At 22.8% G+C, this 22,638-nt stretch overlaps 1 protein-coding gene across 1 annotated transcript in view; it reads left to right on the top strand.

Moving 5' to 3' along the window:
• LOC147658681 (uncharacterized) overlaps positions 1-15,094 on the top strand; it is a 29,435-nt gene extending 14,341 nt beyond the window's left edge. Inside the window, exon 4 of the mRNA XM_086910676.1 lies at positions 15,039-15,094. Coding sequence (XP_086766802.1) covers positions 15,039-15,042 — 4 coding nt within the window. The 3' untranslated portion in view covers positions 15,043-15,094. The remainder of the gene's footprint in view (positions 1-15,038) is intronic.
• The last annotated feature ends 7,544 nt before the right edge of the window (positions 15,095-22,638 follow it).

Raw genomic sequence — 22,638 nt, 5'->3', positions numbered from 1 at the left:
GACAGAGAAAAAAATTTTATTCTTTTTTATATAAAAGATTTTTTTATAGATAATTTTAATATAAAGATAGAGAAAGTACAAATAGAAGTATTTTAATAGAAAATATTCGTACGTTAAATAATAAAATGTTACATATGTTACAAAGTATTATATAACAATACTTGAATTACTCTTGTTCTCAAATATATAATTGATAAATACTTATTTTTATAAAGTTAGTTAAAAAAATTTATATAAATTTATATTAATAAATGTAAGTGACACTTTCAAATATAATTAAAATTGGAGGAAAAAAAGAAAGAGCAAAAAAATATTGAAGATTTCGGTTATTGTAAAGAATATCTTTTAAATTCATTATGCATACATGTATATTTCAATGATTTTATAGATTATTCTTATTTCCATTGAATCATTTATCAGCTTGGTTCATTCCATCATTAGAACTCGTTAACTCGTTAATTAATTCTCAGATGACTAGACAGTTAGATACAAAGCAGACAGACACCGTCAGTTTTGACCTATGGTAAGGTTTACTTTACGTGTCTTGCAAAATCCTTTTTTATATAATATTGCCAATTTTATCATAATTTTTTCTATGTTTTTATATATGTATATGTTGTATACATATATAAAATAATCTAATAAGAATTAGCATTGAATATTTTTGAAACCATGAGGGTAAAAAAAATTTGTGAATAAAAATTATTTAAGATCATTTTTATTAGAAATTATTGCTCAACAAAACTGGATTTGGAATTATTTTTAATTCATGTTTTTAACGAAGTAAATAATATTTAATAACATAAACGTGGATCAAAAGTAATCCTTGCCGAATTTTTAAACTAAGAATCATTATAGAATCATATTAATTTTTTTGCAAATAAAATCGTTCAGGAAATTCATTCTTATTTTTTCTTATGATATATTCTGGTAGCAATTCTCAAGATGTATGTAAGTACTTATAACACAAGGTCAAGAGCGATTACATAATAAAATTATTTCTTCTATCTCTAGACGTTCCGTTCGAAACATTGGCTATCAATCTCAATACAATATTGTAAACATATTGATTCACTTGCACTTTGAATATATCAGAATTTATTGAAGTAACATGCTACAACAATTCATTGAAAAATAACTTCTTTTAAATGTTTAAAATCTTGATCATTGATCTTAATACAATATCTACTAAATGTATCACTAAGTAATTCAATTGAATTTTGAATTATGTAAGAATTTATTCAAATAAATGTTGCAATAATTCATTGCAATGTCTTGAAATTATATTCATAATTTGAACGTTTTCTATATTTTATTCTTGTATTTCTTTATTTTATTATTATTTTTTTGAAAATAATGATAATAAATAATTACACAAAGAATAAAAAATATTTGAATTATAAACGAAGAATTTATTTATATAATATTATAATTTTAAATAATTATTGCATAAAATATTTTTATAAGTGATTGCAAAAAAATTAGCTGTAAATATGTTGTGAAACTAAATTCTAAATTTCATATTTATTTTCGTTTTCGTTTCGTAAATGTATAACATTCCATGCTTCATAAGTTTTGAAATTGGTCTTGATTGTCTCTTTATTTGTCTACTTGTACTCTCAATGACTCTAATTCATGCGTAGGTAAGACAATTTTCTGTTTTTCAAAGGCAACTATTCATATTTTTATTCTCTAAGAATATACTTCATTTTTCTCTTGAAAAATATTTTCTTTCTTTCTTTCTTTTTTTTTTTTTTTTCGAAAATATGATTTTCTTATAAGTCTTTGAGAGGTCAATAAAAATTAATGATAAGAGAGAAAAGATCAGCAAGTCATTATTAATCATTTATCTGTGAAGGAGAGAAAAAGATAAAATAGAAATTCTTAAGAAAAAAATTATAGTTAATCATTATCAAAGAATAGAAAGCGTTCAATAAATACAATATAAAAAAAGTCAAGTTATAATAAATTTCTAAGGATTGAATGAAAATTCATAGTAAAAGAAATACATTGTATAATTCATATGCTATATATTTATAGAGTATAATGGAACACTTTTGGAAGATTGATTTTAATGATCAAAACAAAAGTTGGTATACAAAAATTTTGCTTGAAGCATATTTATTAATAATTTAAGCATTAGAAAAAAAAAACACAGAGTGTGAGAAGAGTATGGAAGAGAGTGTAATGAACACACAACGATCTCTATTTGCATCTCATTTTATCTTCATGTAAACTTCATTTAATTTAAAATCAATTTTTGTATTTGTTTTTAATCTCTAAAAAGCTTTTAAAGGTATATTAACATTCTATAAAAGAGTAAAATTGCCAGAAAAGTTCTATAGAATGAAAGAAATGAAAAAATAAATAAGATTTTCTAACTATTTATATATATATCGTATAATTGTGATAGCAATTTAACCATAAAAAAATGTCAATTTTTTTTTATTTATTTCTCCATTTTTCTTATTTTTCTCTCACTTTAAGACAGTGCGTTCACAAATTCTCACAGAAGAAATTTATTTGGCAACCTTATATTAAAAGAAACTTTATAGAAAATCCTTTACAATTTATTTATCTTCGAAGTTTAAGAAGATTGACAAAAGCAAAGAGATTATAATTGACTTATGTTATTTAATTTGCAACTGTATACTTTTTTTTGTTTATCGAATGTACATTGTACATTGAAGTTTTTCAAGTTTCCAGATTATTTTTAAAAAATTCAAAATTGGTTATTCAAATATTTTTAGATTATGTATAGTAGTAAATCTATAATTTATTTCTGCTTTATAATTGATAATTCACTATCGTTACTTAATTAGGAAATGAATTGGTTGCATAATTCAATATTAACTATGCTATTCAATAATTCGAGATTAATTCTTTCATTTTCATTAGTTTCATTAGTTTATTATTGATAATTGATTTTTTTTTTTTTTTTTTACAAAAATCTATTTATCACGTGATTTCACTGATAATAAGATTAAATTAAATTAAATTAATATATTAAAAAAAAATAAAGTAAGAATATATGTTAATAGTTTGATAAATATTTCTGACGATTGCAATTAAAATGGTTCAGCAAGCAGATGCGTCCTTATCGTGATATCATCTCTTTTATTTTAAATGTCAATATTATCTTTTACATGTATAACTGATCTAATTGCACTTGCCATATGTGATCAAAATTTTTTCTCCATTCAGAATATATTCTTAGTGCTATTGTTTTCTCGTATCGTGTCATGTGTTCAAAATCTTCTTAAAAATCCAATAAATTGATTATAATTAAAAATATAATATCGTTTCGAAAATTTATAAGTATTTCGAATGGGGAAAACAATAAGTCGAACTCGGACGAAATAGCGATATAGTGAGATCGTAAATTAAAATGTTTAACAATGATATCGATTTTAGTAGTCGCATTCAAGGCCATACGCATCCCATGTCCAAAGTTGCCAAGAAAGTCTTTACTGCTGACTTAGATACTTGAGAGAAAAAACTAATTCTGAATTGACATCGAACGACCTTGAAAGAGGCTCGAGAAACTTCTTCTCTTCTCGAAATATATTTTCACAGGCATGTAAATTTTAAACGCTTGATTGATTTTACCATTTCACTATATCTTCTATTAAAAGTAAATATTTTGAAAAATGTAAATGCATTGTCAAACAATCTGATGGGAGAATTTGGAAAAGAAAGAAAGTCGATTAATAATAATAATTTATCGGTTCGGTTATTGTTTAAATAATTTCTAATCTCTAATATAGATGAGGTATTAATAATGAGATCATGAAAATAGCAAAGATAGGTGAAAAATTGTTGGAGAATTTCTTCTCTCAGTCCTGCTATTAATCGAATTTTAGTCGAATAAATTCGAATTTTTTATAAATACAGTAATTTCATTCACATTACTGCTCAGTTTAAAAACGAACATCAATTTGGATATTCCTGTTGAATAAGAATCATTTATGTAATTGAATGACCACTTATTGAAATATTTGTGAAAAGTGCGAATCTTTCTAACATTGAATTAGTTATTTTATATTTTTCTATATAATATATATTCCATATTATAACTTATAGTGTAGTTATAATATTCATTCTAAAGTTCAAAATTAGTTTGTATAAAATGATTAAAAATATAGTCGTTGATATTTTATTTCAATAATCAATAATCGAAACCTATGAATTTTGTTATTATTATTGAAATTAATTGAAATTTATAAGTATATGTTGAACTTGATTATATCCCTAATTATATTAATATCATAAATGTATATGTATACGAATTTGTTTGCTTATGTGTATTTTTATCAATTCCTGAAATTCTTAGAAAATCTTAGAATAAAAAATATAATTTTCAATTAATTTACGATTTTTTTATTATAAATGATCTTAATCAAATTATTGAATTGATTGTTGTTTCATGATGAAATGATTATATCTGCATTGACTCTCATTTCAATTATTAAAAGATAATCTTGCTGAACAATTGTACTCTATCTATTTTATGTCACTCTCTCTCTCTCCTCAATGACACGGCAAAGGCAAAGCCGAGTCAGATAACATTCTCGGAATTTTACTTTTTCGAATATCTATATAAAACACGATATCGAACGATACCCATATATCCGATTGTAATCTTGCTCGCTCGTATTTCTTCTGATTCCTTTTTATTCCTTACCATATTTATTCTCATTCAATGCATTTTCTTTTCTTATATCTGTCAAAAATATCGACTTAAGGTATTAAAATCTAATTTATGAAATTTAATCGTTTTTATATTTAAGACTCTCATATTTCCATCTTTATTATTGGCACTAACTGGAGATATTACTATTATATATCCTGTTGGTTTTCTAAAAAATATATCATTATCAATTTGTGTTGAATCGATTTGCAAACTTTCCAAGTATAATTAATAATAATTAGTAATTATAAGTTGAAGCTTATATTAGCTTCACGGTTAATAAATAAATTGATAAAGTCTGCATTATTAAGAAAAATGTTAATTATTAGAGATAGAATTTAAAAAGAAAAGAAAAATATTTATTTTAATAAATTATCATCGTAATATATGATTTATCATAATTTCATTTTGTAAAATGTTAAATGGCAAACGATATTTTAAAAGAAAAAAAGCATAATAAACAGGAAATCTTTTTTATCAACCATTCACTATTCCAATCATTCGCCATTTATTATTGCCAATTTATATTTACAAAACGCTATTATCTTCATAAAAAGTCATAAAAATTATATTTGCAAACAATTTGCAACACAATAATAAAAATGAATATATATATATCCTATTAGGATAATGAAGGAATCTAGTATATCGTCGCAATAAAATACCGGTTAAGACAAAAAGATCAAAACAAAGACTCGCAATAGAAGAGAAAATATCATAACAAGTAAACTACAAGCGAGTTGAAACGAAAGAAATTCCAAACTAATTTTCCCAAGATCGCCTAACTATTCGTAATCACGGGAACAATTATTATAATTTCTAGAATTACATTTCGACTCAAATATTTCCTGTGGATTTGAAAATCCAATTGGTATGCGTAAATACGATGCTTCCTAATTATCCTCAGTGCGTGACACGAGATTATGTTCTCGGCTTAATTGCCTTCGTTAGTATAGTGTATAAATAATTATACAATTGCACGCGTTTTACGCGATCGAACGAAGATAAACAAGTTTCGATGAAATCGTTCGTACTCTTGGCAAATTGGACTCCGGAACGGTGAAAAATCCGTTTAATGTCGCCATTGTTATCGACGCACGTACAATTTTGTCGTAGTAAACGTCCCTATTCGGTAACGAGCACTTTCTTACACCAATTATGTTTTTGTTCCTCGTTTCTCGATCTCGATTTCTCTTTCGTAACGTCGTATACAATTTTTTAATTAAAATTAAATAAATTGAATTAACTAACATTTTCTTGTTTTCTTGATGTTGGATCTGAAAAAGATAAACTTTTATGATTCTTTCATGCGAGATTTGTGTATATTTTAGACATTTTATAATTTTTAATATTTCTGGAATAATTTCAAAGTGTATATTGGTAAAAAAAAAAAAATCTTGTGACAATAAATCAAATTTGATTTTATCAAGGAAAGATGATATTATATCGATAAATTGACAGAAATATTGGAAAAAAAAATATTCTTTGGCTATTTAAATAAATAATAAATATAATAAATGTAGTAAAAATCGATATCTTTCCTCTACTTATCTTTAAACTATAATCTAACGTGAAAAACAATTTTTACGATTGGATTCAGATTTAGCATACAAAAGTGCATAAAAAATTATTCGATTTTTAAATAATAAAACTTGATTGATCGAAATTTGTTTTATCGAATCTGTCTTATAGTTTTGTATAACTATATAAGGTTAAAGTCGAATTTTTAAAAAACTTAATTTAAAAAAAGATAAATTACGATTGATACTTTTTTAATATTATTAACACATTGTTGATTAGTAATTTTATGTAATTAACTATTCTTTCATAATTGAATTTTGAAAAATATTAAAATAAATTTCAATGTATTATTTATAATCATTATCGAGCAATTTATTTAATCATTTTTTCGTAATAATCTCTTTTATGAATCTTTATGAATCTAATCTTTGTAATATTTATCTACATACAGGATACAAAACATGTTTTGCACATTAATCTTGTTTCGCTACGTTTTCCATTTGAAGAGCATATTCTACGTAATAAATTATACATAATTATTTTTAATACTAATACTAATACATGTAAGTCTTTTAACTGCTCAAAAATTTAATATTTTTATGAGAATATGTCTGCTTCAGATACTAAAGTAGATCGCATTTATTTATATAATCAATTGTTGAATTAACAAAAATGGTTTATATTTCATTTCCATTTATGCTTCAAGAATATATGAACTATTTCGTAACTGGAAGAAATAATATATATATATATATAGCATTAAACTTTAAGAATTAATTATTAATTAATTAATATCGATAATCATACAATTTTATCGCAGAAATATATACGATATGCATTCGATTATTCATGTTTAATAAAAATAAAATTTGAAATTAAAATTTAAAAGCGTTTAATGTATAATGTCATTACAATACAAAAACATTCTACGTTCGTCTCGTCTCTTGTCTTTCTTATGAGGACAATTTACGTAAAATTTACTTGATAGCTGTATACTCATCTTTTTGATTCAGTTTTGAAACTGTCGACATTATTATTACTGTATACTCGATTATAAAATATATATTATAATCATTTGATGAAATGTCCAATTTCGTAATACTATCTTTTTTCAATCTATTGCGTATAAGTAATAGGTTATTTGGCAACGTAAGTATATTCAAAAGTATGTTCATACAATTTGAGTATGAAGTATCGAGTATGAACAAATAACGTTTATCTATAAATGAATTATTTTTTATTTTATAAATTTTATGCGTTATAACAGAAATATTTCGCTATTATTCACAGCTATTATCTTCTTTTATATTTAGAATATTATATGTTAATATACTATAATATATTTGAATAATTCTAAAATTTTAATTCTAAAATTTTAGAAATTGTGATGTGAAATAGAATAAAAGGATTGTGATATTGTGATTATGTATTTATTTTGTTTGAAGATACACGCAATTCTTAAATATATATGTTTCAAATGCATAATTGTTTATATTTATAATTGAATTTGAATTTTGATGTTTTTTATTTTTCTCGCAAAAAATTGTTATTCAGTTTTATTCCTTTTTTGGAACACAACACAATTTTTTAATCGATTTTTAAATTAAATTTTGATCCAATAAATATTAAATCGGATTAAACATTTAATGGATCGTGAAACGAGAACTATTCGATTACTTCAAACTGCTCGAAATACAGTGGTGCTCGGTTAACTGTCATGCAATTGGAAGCGCGAAATTTATCCAAGGTGGCAGCTATTCCGAAAATTATAATTTCCTTTGATTTCTCTCGCGAAAAAAACATTTCTTACAAATTACGTATTGCGGATATTTATGCAAAATTTTATTTACATAAAAATCTACAAAACTTAATAAAAAGATAAATAAAATATCCAAAATATACGATGCATTATTTACGATATTTGAAGAATAAAACAATTTCTCTATTTAAAATCCATTTCTTTAATTATGTTCATAAAAATTTATTTTGTATAAAAAAAAATCTGCAGTTAATTTATGAACGAGATAGAAAAATGTATTCTTAAAAAGTATACTTGTATCTTAACTTTTATATTATTTTTCTTATTGAAGATCAATTAAATATAATCATGTTTCATATTTTCATTAAAAAATATTAGCAAATTGATTAAAATAGTATTATAATTATGATATTAAAAAATGAAAAATTTATTTTTCGTATTTTTTATTATTTTGTCATAGATTATGCACATCGTCGTTTCTCTGGAACAATTCCAGCTATTAATGAAAATAACTTCGTGACAATAAAACGGAAAATATAAAGCGTAGTATAATTAAATATTATTGTACATTCGAGGCGTAACAATATATAAATACATAATTTTATTTATTTATAGTATATATATAACACACACACACACACACACACACAATATACATCGTAATTAGTAATATACGATGATTCCAATCTAAATATATAAAATTTGGGTCGCGATACCATTACAATCTAATATATTAGGTCATGCGATAAAAAAGTTGTGTGTAATATTATTAAAGAAAAATATTATTGTAGATATATATACACACATATATATTTTTCTCTGTTGAAATGAACATTGCGTTGAAAGACCTATTTTTTTCCTGATCCACAAAAAATGTATTAATAACAAATTTAGCGCAGGGAAGAAAACCAATCGAGCTTAGAATCTAGGTATGTAGGTCCTTGTGCTTGTTTATTTTTTCTCCAGTGCTCTCTTTACTTGCCCATCCATCTGGAGGGCTTGTAAAAAGTTTCGATCAGTCTTGCAATAATAGGAAAATTTTCTCATGAAGGCTGAACGTCAGCGTTTAATAAATGAACAGGGGCTTATGAATAAACTGCATATAACGTTAAATTGGTTCTTGATAAGATCTCCTTTCTTCCTTTTTTTCTCTGCGATATTAGTTATTTTTTTTTTTTTATATCTTTGTCATAATTAAAAGTGATAGGCGTGAACAAATGAAATTTTTGCTTGGAGTAATTTTTAGAATTTCAGGATGTTAATGAAACATGAAATAAAATATTGGATAATAATACGTAGAATGTAAATTTTTAATATAAATTTTAAAGATTTGTTTAATTTTAGTATAAATTCCATATTTGCGATCATTTTAATTATTCAAAAATCGAATTGTAAACTGATATTGAAAATACATATTTTAAAAATAAATTTAATAATTTAAATATATAAAACGTATTTTCAAATAAATCTAAAAGAAAGAGGAAAATAATATTTTATAAATTTTTAATACAATTGTTAAAAATCTCATATTTTTTTTCAATTTTTTTATTTAACTTGAAATTAATATATAATTTATATATGACATTAATTTAGAAAGGTTAAAAAAAGGAAATTAAAAAATTATTTCAATTAAAAAATATAATTTTCACAATTAAAATAACTAGATATTATTATAATTAATTTTTTTAAAATTATTTTTTTAAAAAGACTATTATTTATCAGATAATGTAATATCTTATGTCTATGTCTAATATTTTAAAAACTAAGTATAATAATTTATACATAAAAATTATACATTTTATATTAATAATATTCAAAGAAGCTTTCACAAAATTCAACATAGGTATAAGTAACATTATAGCAAAATGTGATTGAAATGGATAACTTTTATAATATAATTTTTACTTTATTTATTTATTTGAATTTTTTTTGTAGATTATTTTTTATATAAGTAAATAATTGTGATCTTTATTATCAAAGAATTATTTATATCATTGAAGATATTGTAAATATATAACATTTAAAAACAAAAATTATTCGAGTATCGATAAACATCATTTAATTTATGAAAGGAAACGTTATCGTGAAATTGATCTTCTTTTAAAAGAATTTAGATTGTTCTTAGTTTGATTTTATTCATGTTATAAATTTTCATCGTTCGTCTTCTTATACGATTTCGAAAAGACATAAAAGTTGCTAGTCGAACAAAAAGGAACATAAAAAAGATTTTACGATATCTGCTATGAAAAGTATTATTGTATTTTTATGTCTGTTACGTTATCATTTATTTTTATGATAACATTTCATGAACGTATCGTTTTAATCTGTAAATAAAATTTTAATAACCGTCAGATTTTTGGATTTTTCAATTGTCGTTTAATTTAAAGTTCTTCGAGGAATAAACAATTAGATGATAAAAAAGATATCGAAAAATAACATAGAATTATTAAATTATTCAAGAAGCTTTTCAAAAAAATCTTTAAAGAACTTTAATGGATAATATCAAATTAATTTTTAAATTTTAATCTTTTCATAATTTTATTAATTTCAGAAATAATATTCCTTTTTTTTTTATATCCTTATACAAAATAATAACCAAATAAATATAGATAATATGTATATAATTTGTCCAACTAGATATTTATGTGTATACATGATTAAAGAGTTACTTAATCAATTGATTTTACTATTCAACGAAGCATTTGATATTTCAAAAGCGTTGAAACACTTATATAAGCAACATTGATATTATATAAAATTATTATGCTACAATTTGTATTATTTTTTTCATTATCTGATATACTTTATTTGTAATTTTAATTATTTCAAAATTATAATTATTATTATAGAAAATCGGTTTTTAAATATCAATTTATAATTTAATTTTCAACATTTAAATTTCTAAAAGAAATTTTATTTTATAGAAAATTTAAATTTTATATATTTTAAATTTAAAGTTTTTTAAAATAATTTTGATCGAGGATTATTGTAAAAAATAAATTCTGTGTATTTTAAGTTAAAATTTTATATATTTCATATCTGAAACACTTTTTGAATGTTTTCTTATTTCTTATTGAAAATAGCCTTTTTTCTGTAAATATTTAAGTTTTTATATTAATATTAATATAAGTAACCAATATAGAAATATCCTAAATAATCTAATCTAAAATAAAAATAAGACTAATTTAAAAATTTGATTTAAATTATTTTTTAAAAATATATTCAAAATTTCTCTTTTTCAATAATCGATTGTATTCATATGAAAGAAATCTTAATTTTTTACAAATGTTTCAATAATTTTTATTCATGACAAAAATACTCACACATGTTAGGATATATCTTCTTTGCAATTGAATATTTCAAATAATCAGAATTAACAAAAAGAAAAGAAAAAGCGAAGATATCGATTCGACGTGTGTTTGTTGAAGTGTTGTAATCTTGAGAAGTTGTTTGTCATATAAGTGAACAAATTTTATATTGAGACTAAGGACTCGTAGTCCCTTTTTAGAGAAGTTATATGTCTAACAAAAATTGTTTAATACAACAAAAGCCTTAAAACCGAACAAGAGAAAGCTTCTTCAAGTTATTCAAGTATTTTTCAAATTTCTCGTTTCTTTTTCTTGCTGAGTTCATATACGTAGTTTTGTTTCAATTTCCTTATCGCTAAAGGAGACAATTCGTTATTTAAAACTTTTTGATCGTTGTTCCGTGTGACGTCACTCTTTGAGCAGCAAAAATCTTTCGTGACATATCTATTATTTTCTAAATGGAAAACACAATGCTTGAATCGTTTCAATTTAGACGTATAGATACATCCCCACTATTTCTTGAAATTGCTTCGACTAAACGAATCTACATTTTTCATTATACACTGCGACAGAAAGAGTCGAATGTGAACGTTCTTTCTATTTTATTTAGGCCAAGGTCACGCGAGCATCAAAAAAACAAGCGTTACATTAAGGCGTGTATTCATTAGCGAATATTCACGAGCATTGTCTACAAAAAGTGCTCGATAACCAATTCGTGTTCTTCCATTGTTTGTAAGTGTCTCTACAATCTATATCGTTGACGAATATAATTTACAAATTGTTGCCAACTGCTCACAAGTAATAACTAGCTTTCATTATAAAATTCTATCTATGGATAAAATATATTTCTTGAAGCTATTATCTAATAGAAATAATAAATATATATTAATAGTTTTGTATGGAAGAACTGCGAAAAATTAGAAAAATTTTCTTTTTATTATATTTTCTGTGCACGTAAGTTGTACATGCAAGTAGAAAAATATTGTTCTTTGATGATCTGTAATAGATCTAATTATGATTGTATCATGGATACTTTTTCAATTATCGAGCAATGATAAAGAATAAGAAATTCTTACAAACATTTTCTAAATTTCCATTTAATATCTCTCCACCAGGCTTGTAAATATTTGCAATTTTGAATTGTATGAAGTCGCTATGATTAATATTTTGAGTAAAATATATAATCTGAATCCGTGGGTCTTTAATCTTCGAATATTTCTTCTATTTATCACTTAATTTAAATCGGAAATTTTCACAGAAAAACATATACGTCATTGAATTATTATTCTTTCTCAAAAGATACAAAGATATCTCATCGCAAGATCTGTCATTTTACACAAAATGAAATAAAATCTGTTTTCCAATGTAATGGAAAACAGTTGAAAAGATAAACATTAAACAAAGATAATTCATTTTTGTTTGTATAATTTAAATTTTTTTTTTTTTTTATTTTCGATAAAGAACAAGTGAACAAAAAATGTGATTCCAGAATATTTTCAAAATATATATCTATTTCTCTATTAAGTTATCTTAATGAATTCATCAAATTAATAAATGTGATGCTATTTTATTGTGCATTTACTTCTTTTTTACATAATATTCGCATATGTGCAATTCATGACATAAGATATTCTCATTGATGTAATATCTAATTTCATAACTGTCCTTATTCAACCCATTATTAATATATAATTAATCAAATTAAAATTAATCTTAAATTACTTTATTAATAATTTATTTAATGCAATTACAAAAGAAACTTATTTTAATTAAGTGGATCTTATTTTAAAAATATTCAAATTATTTATAGTATGAATTTTTTGATTTAATAGGAACAAACGTGCAAATTTTACCGTTATGAATATTTTTTAATTTTCGTATTCGTATTCCTTTCAAATAATTTTATAATTCAAAAATTAAATAATTCATATCATTAAACAGATTTTATTTCAAATTATAGCAAGCGTTGAATGTGTTGGAAATAAGATGCAATATCTGATATAAATAATTGTTAAAATATATTTTAATATTATTATAATAATGAGAATTTTTGTTTATTATAAAATTAGAATTTTATTGAGAATATCAATTTAATAGGCTTTATTATTATACAGAAGTAAGTAAGAATAAAAATTTCTATTTATAAAGCGCACATATCAATATATTGTTGTATTCTTAACTCTTTAAGTTTTTTTTAAAAATAAAGAAATAGGAATCCAAAGTTTGTGAATAAAAAATAACTTTTCTTATTTTGTTCTTCAAAAAAATATTATCTAAATTAGAAAATCACATTGGATATTACAGTATATTTAGTGACTCATGTATTTCCATGTGTTAAGAAATTACTTTTAATTGGTTAATTAATTCAATGACGTTGCAACATCCATTTTAAGATCTAAATAAATCTGTGAATCTTTAATGTATTAGATATTTTTCACGAAACAAGAGAATATTTTTCACAAAAAAAAACCATAAATTTTTCATGTCGTAAAACAAAATATTTTAACATTTTCTACGTATAAAATGTGTTCATGTTATACAAGTTAATTTATTATAAGAAAAGAAATTTATTTTCATAAAAAAGTTCAAATTTCCGTCAATTATATTTTCTTCGATTATTTTAGCAATTTGATTAAATTTTCTTTTTTTTTTTTTTTTTTTTGAAATATATGTATTTTATTAATAATACTAAGGCAATTATAAAGATATATTTAGAAAAGAAATTATTTATATGATGATTTATAATAATTTTTAAAGAATTATTACATAATTATATAAGAATTAGTTTTGATAGTTTCGATTCTTATAAATCAAAATTCAAAAATTATTAATAGAAATGATACAATGATACATTTCAATATTTCTTAAATTAAGAATTTTTTATTTAAAAAATATTCATTCAATTAAAAGAAATATAATATTATTAAATCTTGTGATTTAATAATTAAATTGAATAATATTAATTTTTTATTTAATTTTATGAAAAAGAAAAAGACAAACTTAAAACTGCTTAAAACAAATTATGAAAATCCTAACAATTTTCTATAATTTCTTAAATTCAGTTTATTATTATAAGAGTATAAGACAAAAAAAATATAATATTTAAATCATTGCAATTTAACGTCGCATTAACTTCCATCCAATATTTAATTTTAATATAATTTGAAAAAAAGAAAAACAAATTTAAAACCATTTTAAACAATCATCCAATTTTTAATAATTTTTTATAATTCTCTAAATACAAAATTCAAAGACTGTTGCAAAGAAAATAAAAGAAAAAAATACATATCAATATTTTTTTTTCATGATTTATATTCCTATTATAATTTCTTTCTAAGTATTTAATATTTAATTCCATTCCAATTAGTAATAAAAAAAAAAAAAAGAAGAAGAACAACAGAAAGTTAAAACTATTTAAAGTAAACATTTTCTTGAACCATATCAATGAAACTAGGACTATGGGGACTTCAATATAGCAACTGTAACTGAAACGAGCATATATATATATATAACACACGAAGAATCATTTTTCGCACGTATAAATCATATTTTATCCCACAAGCATTGGCCATAAAGCAACTTTTCCATTTCGAATTATAAGAATTACAATTTTACACGACAATTTTTACGAACACAAAGAATAAAAATTAAAAGTCATTGCTCGCTATGAATAGTGAATTTATTCTTCGATACGTCGAAGAGTGTTGATTTAGCATCGATACGTCGCCAGCCATCACGAAACTGTTCAATTGTAATTCAGGTGATAAGACGGACGGAAGTTAAAGGATGCCGGTGCTGTACGCTGCCATATGTCGCTCTTCTTGGATACGAAGGTATGATATGATCCAACAGTTGGAATATTGACAACTTCTGTCACAATGATGTATAAATCGATAATGTAACAATTATTTCTAAGCATATTTGATATATTGATATAATTTTGACTTTTATGTTCCATTTAGAATAAATATAAAAAAATATAAATTAATAAAAATGTTTTGAATTATATTAATATATATATATATAGTCAGTATTTATATAAATATCAGAAAATAAGAAACTTGTGTTAGCATAAATTGTTATTTACATTATTAAAAGAAAATGATAAGTTCATTTAAATAGAAAGATATTAATTAATACAACTATTAACAAAATAATTTTTACCTTTTACCTTTTTTAAAAATAAATTCTTATTTTCTTTTAAATTTTTTTAATTAATATCTGAATATTTTTATAACATGAAAATTCACATTTTTAAAAATTTAAATAAACCATTTAAAACTTTATACTAAGTAATAATGTAGTAATAATTTTTATTCTCTGATATTTTTGTACTATAATATACTATAAAATATTTTTAGTGATTTATATATTTATTATCTTATTTCAAATATAGAATATAGAAGTTACTAAAATTACAGTATGTTTTTGTAAGTGATTATATCAATTAGTTCCAAATATAACTTAGCAAAATTTATTAGTTATTGAAAAAAGATATGTTATATCTAAAGTATATCTTACAAAAGAACAAAAGAAATATATGAATCATATTAAATGATTTGTGACTATTAACATTTTATAGATACATCTTATATGTAAGAAATAGCGAAGTTCTTTCGCGTGTGTTGCAAAAAATAGCTGTAAAGATTATTTAAAAGATTTGCAAGAATGAGTTATAAAAAATAAATTAGTGCAATATTTTTCAATGGTTGAATTTTGATATTTTTGTAATTGTAACATTTTTATATTGTGTTCTGATATGATTAAAAGTATTAAAAATTAGATATTTGAATATTTTGTTTTAAATATCATATGAAATATAATATTTTGTATTTGAAAAATAAAATATGATTATTATATTCACATTATATTCAAAAAAATAATGAAAGATTTCGATACAATAGAAAATAGAGCTGATACAGTTGAATAAGAAAGTATAATGATATTTATTTTATATATTTTTATAATAAGAATTTATATAACTTTTTTTGAATGTTAGAAACTAAAGTTAAATAAAATATACCAAAGAAATTAAAATTTTACGAATTAATAATTTTGAAGCTACTAAAAAATTTTTGGATTAACAAAAATCTTTATATAATTCACTCATCATTCTTTTTTATTAAATATTCAATTATAATTGTAATATAAGCTATAAATTATATCAAATTAGCGTAGAACATTGTGCAAAATTTCTTTTAATTTTTTTATTTATCATAGCAATCAAATGAAATAACAGAAATACAAGACTTTTAATATCAGTGAATATAGTATAATCAGTATAGCATAACATAAAGAATTTAACATTGGTCTTACTAACATCAGCTGATGATGAATCTTCAAAATTAACTTCGTTATACATACATAGTAGATTCAGTAGGCAAAACATGATTCTGCATATATAGCATATATGTTAGAAAAAAAAATATATATATATATTTTCATTTAGAGCTTTATTTATTGAAAAATAAAGGTAAGAAAAATAGGAAAATGTGAAACACAGGAAATTGTGGATTATTAATAAAAGATTATTTTACGATTATTTTACAAAATAAATAAAAAATGTAAAATATATTTTTCCATTTCATTTTGAAGATTTGTCGAATACATGAATACTTGATTACTTTTATTCATTTTCGATTTTCTTAAGAACAGAAAAATAAAAATTTTTAAATAATCTAAAATAATCTATCGATAATTCATTCATATTTAATCATTCAGTCTGATTTAACAAATTCAATTTTTTCAAATAAAGTCTAAAATGAAAAATTTATTTTTTTTCTTTCTTTCTCTTTTTTTTTTTACATATATGTAATACATATACAAAAATATGTATAAAATTATCTCGAACCTAATTGTACCAGTTATCAAATTTTTATTCTGCAAGAAAAAAAACTTTACTCTTTACACTCGTATTTATATTTAAGAAGGTTATCAATCAAGGTAACAAGAGTTCCTAGAATGTAATTATGTTATACATATATTTACATTACATTATTAATATAAATATGTATAATAATAAAATGTAAGATGGCTATATGGCACATACGAATGCAAAGGATTAAAAAGCAATTTTGATATGACAATAAAAGATAAATCTTATATTACAAATACTATATTATGCAAAATATATGTCAATTAAAGCATTTATAATTAATTTAATATTAAATGTATCATGTTTAGTCAAATAATCCGTATGATTCAATTCTTCAATTTTTATGCTTTTTTTTTTCTTTTTTTAATAAGAAACATATAAGTCTGATTTATTTATTACAATTGATTGTTCGATAAAAATTGTATAATTGTGACAGTTTCGATAGTTTTAATGTTCAAAAAAATACTTTATCGTTTTCTCTACATAATTATAATATAATTTTACAATTAAAGAAGTAAAATTTAAATAAAATTTAAATATTCTTTAAATATCATAGTAAATATTTTTTTACCTTAATGTATAAAATATTTATTATAATATTTAAAAATATTATTCGTTAAGTATATAAATATTTTATACATTTTTTATGCACTCTACCGATACAAATACATATTTTTAATCTAATATTATAAATAATTTAAGTTCACAAAAGAAAGAAGTGAAAATGATCTAACTCATTCTATTTTCATATTTTTTTAACTTTAATTGTCTTTAATTTAATAAACAAGTATCAATCATTATTTCTATATATAATATTTTTTATATTTCTGATTGATTTTATATTTGTTTTGATTTCAAGAATCGATTCTCTAAATATGTTTCATAAAAATATTGACATACTTATTGATTATATGTTATAAATGTGATTGATATATTATGCAATATGACGTCGACAAATCGTTCGCAGATAAATTGCAATTAATCATTTCAAATGGTGAGAAATCAGCAGTCATTCGTGGAATAATAAAGTAACAATATGGATAATTTATAATAGAAATAATTTCTGCTAGTGAAATTGTTTTTCAAACGACGACAAGTTTAAAAAAATAAATAATTTTTATTTTCAATAATTTTATTTATTTCAAATTATATTGTAACATCTATGACTATAATCGTTTAATAAATTTATGATTTATATTATAAATTCTTAATATTTTGTATTGTTATTTAACATTAAAAATATTAAAAATTTTAGGAATATAATTATTTAATTGAAATATTTAATTTATGTCCATTCATTACGTATTATGTAAATCAACTACAACCTTAACAGTCAGATATTTATATCTATATTATAATTTCAAATAACATGATTATTTCAACTAATTATTTGCTGTGGAAAAAAATTGTTCAATATCAATATTGCATGACATAATTTGATTTCATTAATTTTTCTGCAAGTAGACATATAAAGAATATACGAAGATTAATTTTTTTTAACGTATATTTTTAATAACTGATGAATTCATTAAATTTTATAAAATTCAAAATCCAATAATTTTTTTTTAATCTATATGTAATAAATGATTTTGTAAATTTTTAAGAAAATACCAGTTTGCTTTAATTAGTTTTTTAATTATTGTGTAAAAATGTGATTTTATTTACAAAAAAAAAACAAAGTTAATTTTCATATGTTCCAAAAGAATTTCTTACAAAAGATTTAAAAATAGCAAATCATTTTTCTTGTGTAAACATTCTTTGAGTAAACATATGAAATAAATGTCGTTTTATTATTCTCGACTTCAGATTACAATGATGAAAGGATATTTTTATTATTTATGAAACACTGAAATAAAATGCTAGTCAATCTTGATAATTTTTTACATATATACATAAATTTCTATAATTTATCGACTTGTACATACATGTCCGTGACATTAAAAGAAACAAAATTATAACTCTTTCTATGCCATGCAATCTTTTTATGAAATATCTTTTCACACAACAAATAATTTATAAGTTACTTAAAATGACCACGTTACATGACTCACCTTGTATATAGATCACGTGGGATTGTTTTTCTATTTATGTAGAATCTGTTAATAAAACAGCATTAAGCTTATTTTTGACTCCTTGTATTTATCATGGTTACGTGCCAAAAACAAAATATCATTATTTTCGAAATAGCCAAGAATGATATAACCAATCTACACTTTATAACTTCGAAAAAATTGGATTTACTTAATAATTTATATCTAGGATTATTAAAACTAATTACGATCATTGTATTTCTAGAAAAAATTCTTAACGAATCAACCATTTTTCTAGAATTCTCCTCCAATAGAGATAAGTTGAAAAGAACTTCTGCAACTCGCGCCAATCGATCCAATCCACCCTTAACGTCGTCAAATCCGCCTACACGTTAGCCTTGTCATATTCTCGAGTCTACGCTGGTAATTCTTTGTATGAGAAAGGACAATAAAAAACGCTAGACTTTAAAAATTGCCAAAAGAAATTCTAAAGAACTTATTTGTTACGAGTGCTATAATATGTTTTAAACAAAAAATATTCAATATAATTATTATAATAATTTAATGAAAATGTGGTGAAGAATTTGAAAATTTATTTCAAATCATAATAATGATATCTATGGAAAATACTTTTTTAAAATATAGTAAATGAAATTATTCATTGAAATAGTTTTGTGAAATATAAATATTTGTAGGGAATAATTTATTTTAAAATATAGCAAATGAAATTATTTTGTTGAAATAATATTTTATATATATATAAATTTGCTTTTTGATTATTTCAAATAAGGAAACTAAATAAATCTAATTTAATCTAACTTAACCTAACTTAAAAAACGAAATAAATAAAAAGATGTAATAAAACGAAACGAAAACATATATTGCAAAAATAGATATTGTATATTTTTCGATTGATACAAATGCGAATTTCAATGATCGTAACTTAATAGCGAATAACGAAGAAAATATTCAAATTTAAAAAAAAAAAAATATCAAAATAATAATCGAAATCATCGCTCCAAATCGAGGAAATATTTAAATGCAAGCATCTTTATTTCACATTATCCAGATATATACACTCTCCGTTTCGAAGAGAATATTCAAGTATTTTTACCCCTCATTTCAAATACCGTCACATTGTCTCCCTTTATATTTTGGCACGGATGCGCGTACAGAGGGGGATGAAGTGTCTGGTGGTGGGCGGCGTTGCGGGTAAAAGGACGGCCTTTGCGCATAATCCTATGACCTCTTTAGCGCGATGGATCCTTCGAAAAGGATACACACCGAATTGCGCTATCAATTCCACCGTTCCCCCTGGTCGCCGTTTCGAAGGATTGTTGGAAGTGTTCCAACGCACGAACCCGAACCAGAAGGCGAAAGCGAGCGAACGAGCGAGCCGTATTCCCAACTCCTCCTTCTTCTCCTTATTGGCGCAGGAACGTTCTGTCGCGATGCCACGCGATTCTTCCTCTTCCGTGCGCTCGTCACAGAGTGATTTACATCGGGACCAACTTCCCAACCAACGGGTTTAGTTGTTGTGCGCGCCTCTTTCATCTCTCCTTCCTTTCGACACGGTTTTGTTTTTGCTTTTTGAAAGATTCGTTCGTTACTCTCGTATACGATCTACGTGTGCGCCAACCCTTTGAAGATCGAGAAGCGGTAATTGTTGAACGATTGCATCCGTACGCCAAGATTTGTTTGTGGTTCGTATCAGCTGATTGAACGCTCGATGGGATTGTTTCGGATGGTTTTGTATGGGAGTGTACTGCGTTGAATGTGTATATAAGGTTGTGAAGGAGATAGAAAGATGTTTGAAATAGATGGATAGAGACAAATGTTTCTAATTTTTTTTTTAATAATGATTGCACAAAGAAATAGTATTTCATGTACATGTTCTAAAATTGATTCGTATTACTTTGAACGAAGTAAAATAAAGTAATAGACGAAGCAATGATGGAAGCGAGTAGTATAAATAGTGATCGATTAAATACCGTAGGACTGTGTCAGTTATCTAGGGAAGTAAATGTAAGGATTGTTTTTTTTTTCACTTTTTATAAATGAAATATAAACGAAATGGAAAACTATATTTGTGTTTCTAAAAGCATACATGCTTCAGAATTTTTTTTTTTTTTTTTTTTTATTATTTTTAATTTCAAGAATTGATAAAAATTATATACCCGCGGTTGACCGGACATGTTGTTACATTTAAAATAATAGTACAGTTTTTGTAACTATAATATTTATACATTGCATTTATATATTAATACAATTGTAAATAAGCAAAATAGAAATCGTTTAGTTATTTATTGCCTTATATTCAAATGAAATATAAATACTTATATCAAATCCAAGTGTAAATAATAAATATTTATCTGATATAGTAGTAAAATAGTATTTTCATATAAAAATATTTCACTTGCCAAGTGTTTGTTTTAGAGGGGAAGAGCGAACGAGAGAGAGAGAGAGAGAGAGAGAGAGGGAGAGAGAGAGAGAGTCAACTCGAAGGAAAGAAGGGAAAGCGAAAATTTTCGTTAATCATTTTTTAGAAAATATTGTTAGATCAATTAAAAGAAATTGTAATTTTTAATTATTTAAGAATTTATAAATTTCTAATTCGTATTTTTTTTTAATTGTTAAAATCTTTTACATTGTTATATATCACTGTTATTTTCGCAATTAAAATTAAAAATACAATAAATAAATATATTTCGCGGCAATATAGTAATTTCAAAATATATATAAGATAGTAATAGAAAAAATTTTTGAGAAATGTGATAGAAATTAATAAAAATTTATCAATTATAATTTATAATAATATAATCGAATTTAATTCGATTGGAAATTTTTATTCAATAATTTTGTTATTGATGATTTTAGATTTTTTTTATCTTGTTTTTTCTTCCCTTTGGGAAGAAGCTATTGTTCGGTATCGAAGGCCACGATGTTGTCCGATTAAAAATCTTGACAACTTCCTCCGTGAATCATCGTGTATGAATTTTCGAGCCTTTTTTGTCTCATAGTGCTTTTCAATTCGATTTATTGTGTGAAAATTATGTTTCTGGGAAATATCTTTAAAAAATAATAGATTTTAATCAAAATGATTGATTTCAGATTTTTTATTTTTCAATTATTTAGAATAATTATGAAAAAAACAGTTGTTTTGGGGAAAATATTATTATTTTGTTGGGAATATAATGAATAATAAATATATCATTATTCTTATGAAATTAATTTTATTTTAATAATTTGTATAATAATAATATATGAAAATGCATATTAGACTGATCTTGATTTCCTAGTCAAAAAAAAAATAAATAAATAAATAAATATATTTATTTTCATTCTATCATTTGCATATAAATAAATAAATACAATATAATAAAGATACAAATAAAAAATTTACTAAAAATATTTAAAAAAAGTACTAGTATTATAAGTTCTATTATATAAATGAA

Source organism: Apis florea, unplaced genomic scaffold (assembly GCF_048593485.1).
Source record: "Apis florea isolate Af1SG1 unplaced genomic scaffold, ASM4859348v1 contig_1789_pilon, whole genome shotgun sequence".
In the NCBI taxonomy this organism is placed as follows: domain Eukaryota; kingdom Metazoa; phylum Arthropoda; class Insecta; order Hymenoptera; family Apidae; genus Apis; species Apis florea.
The sequence above is the reverse complement of the archived record's forward strand: the minus strand, read 5'-3'. Positions and strand labels throughout refer to the sequence as shown.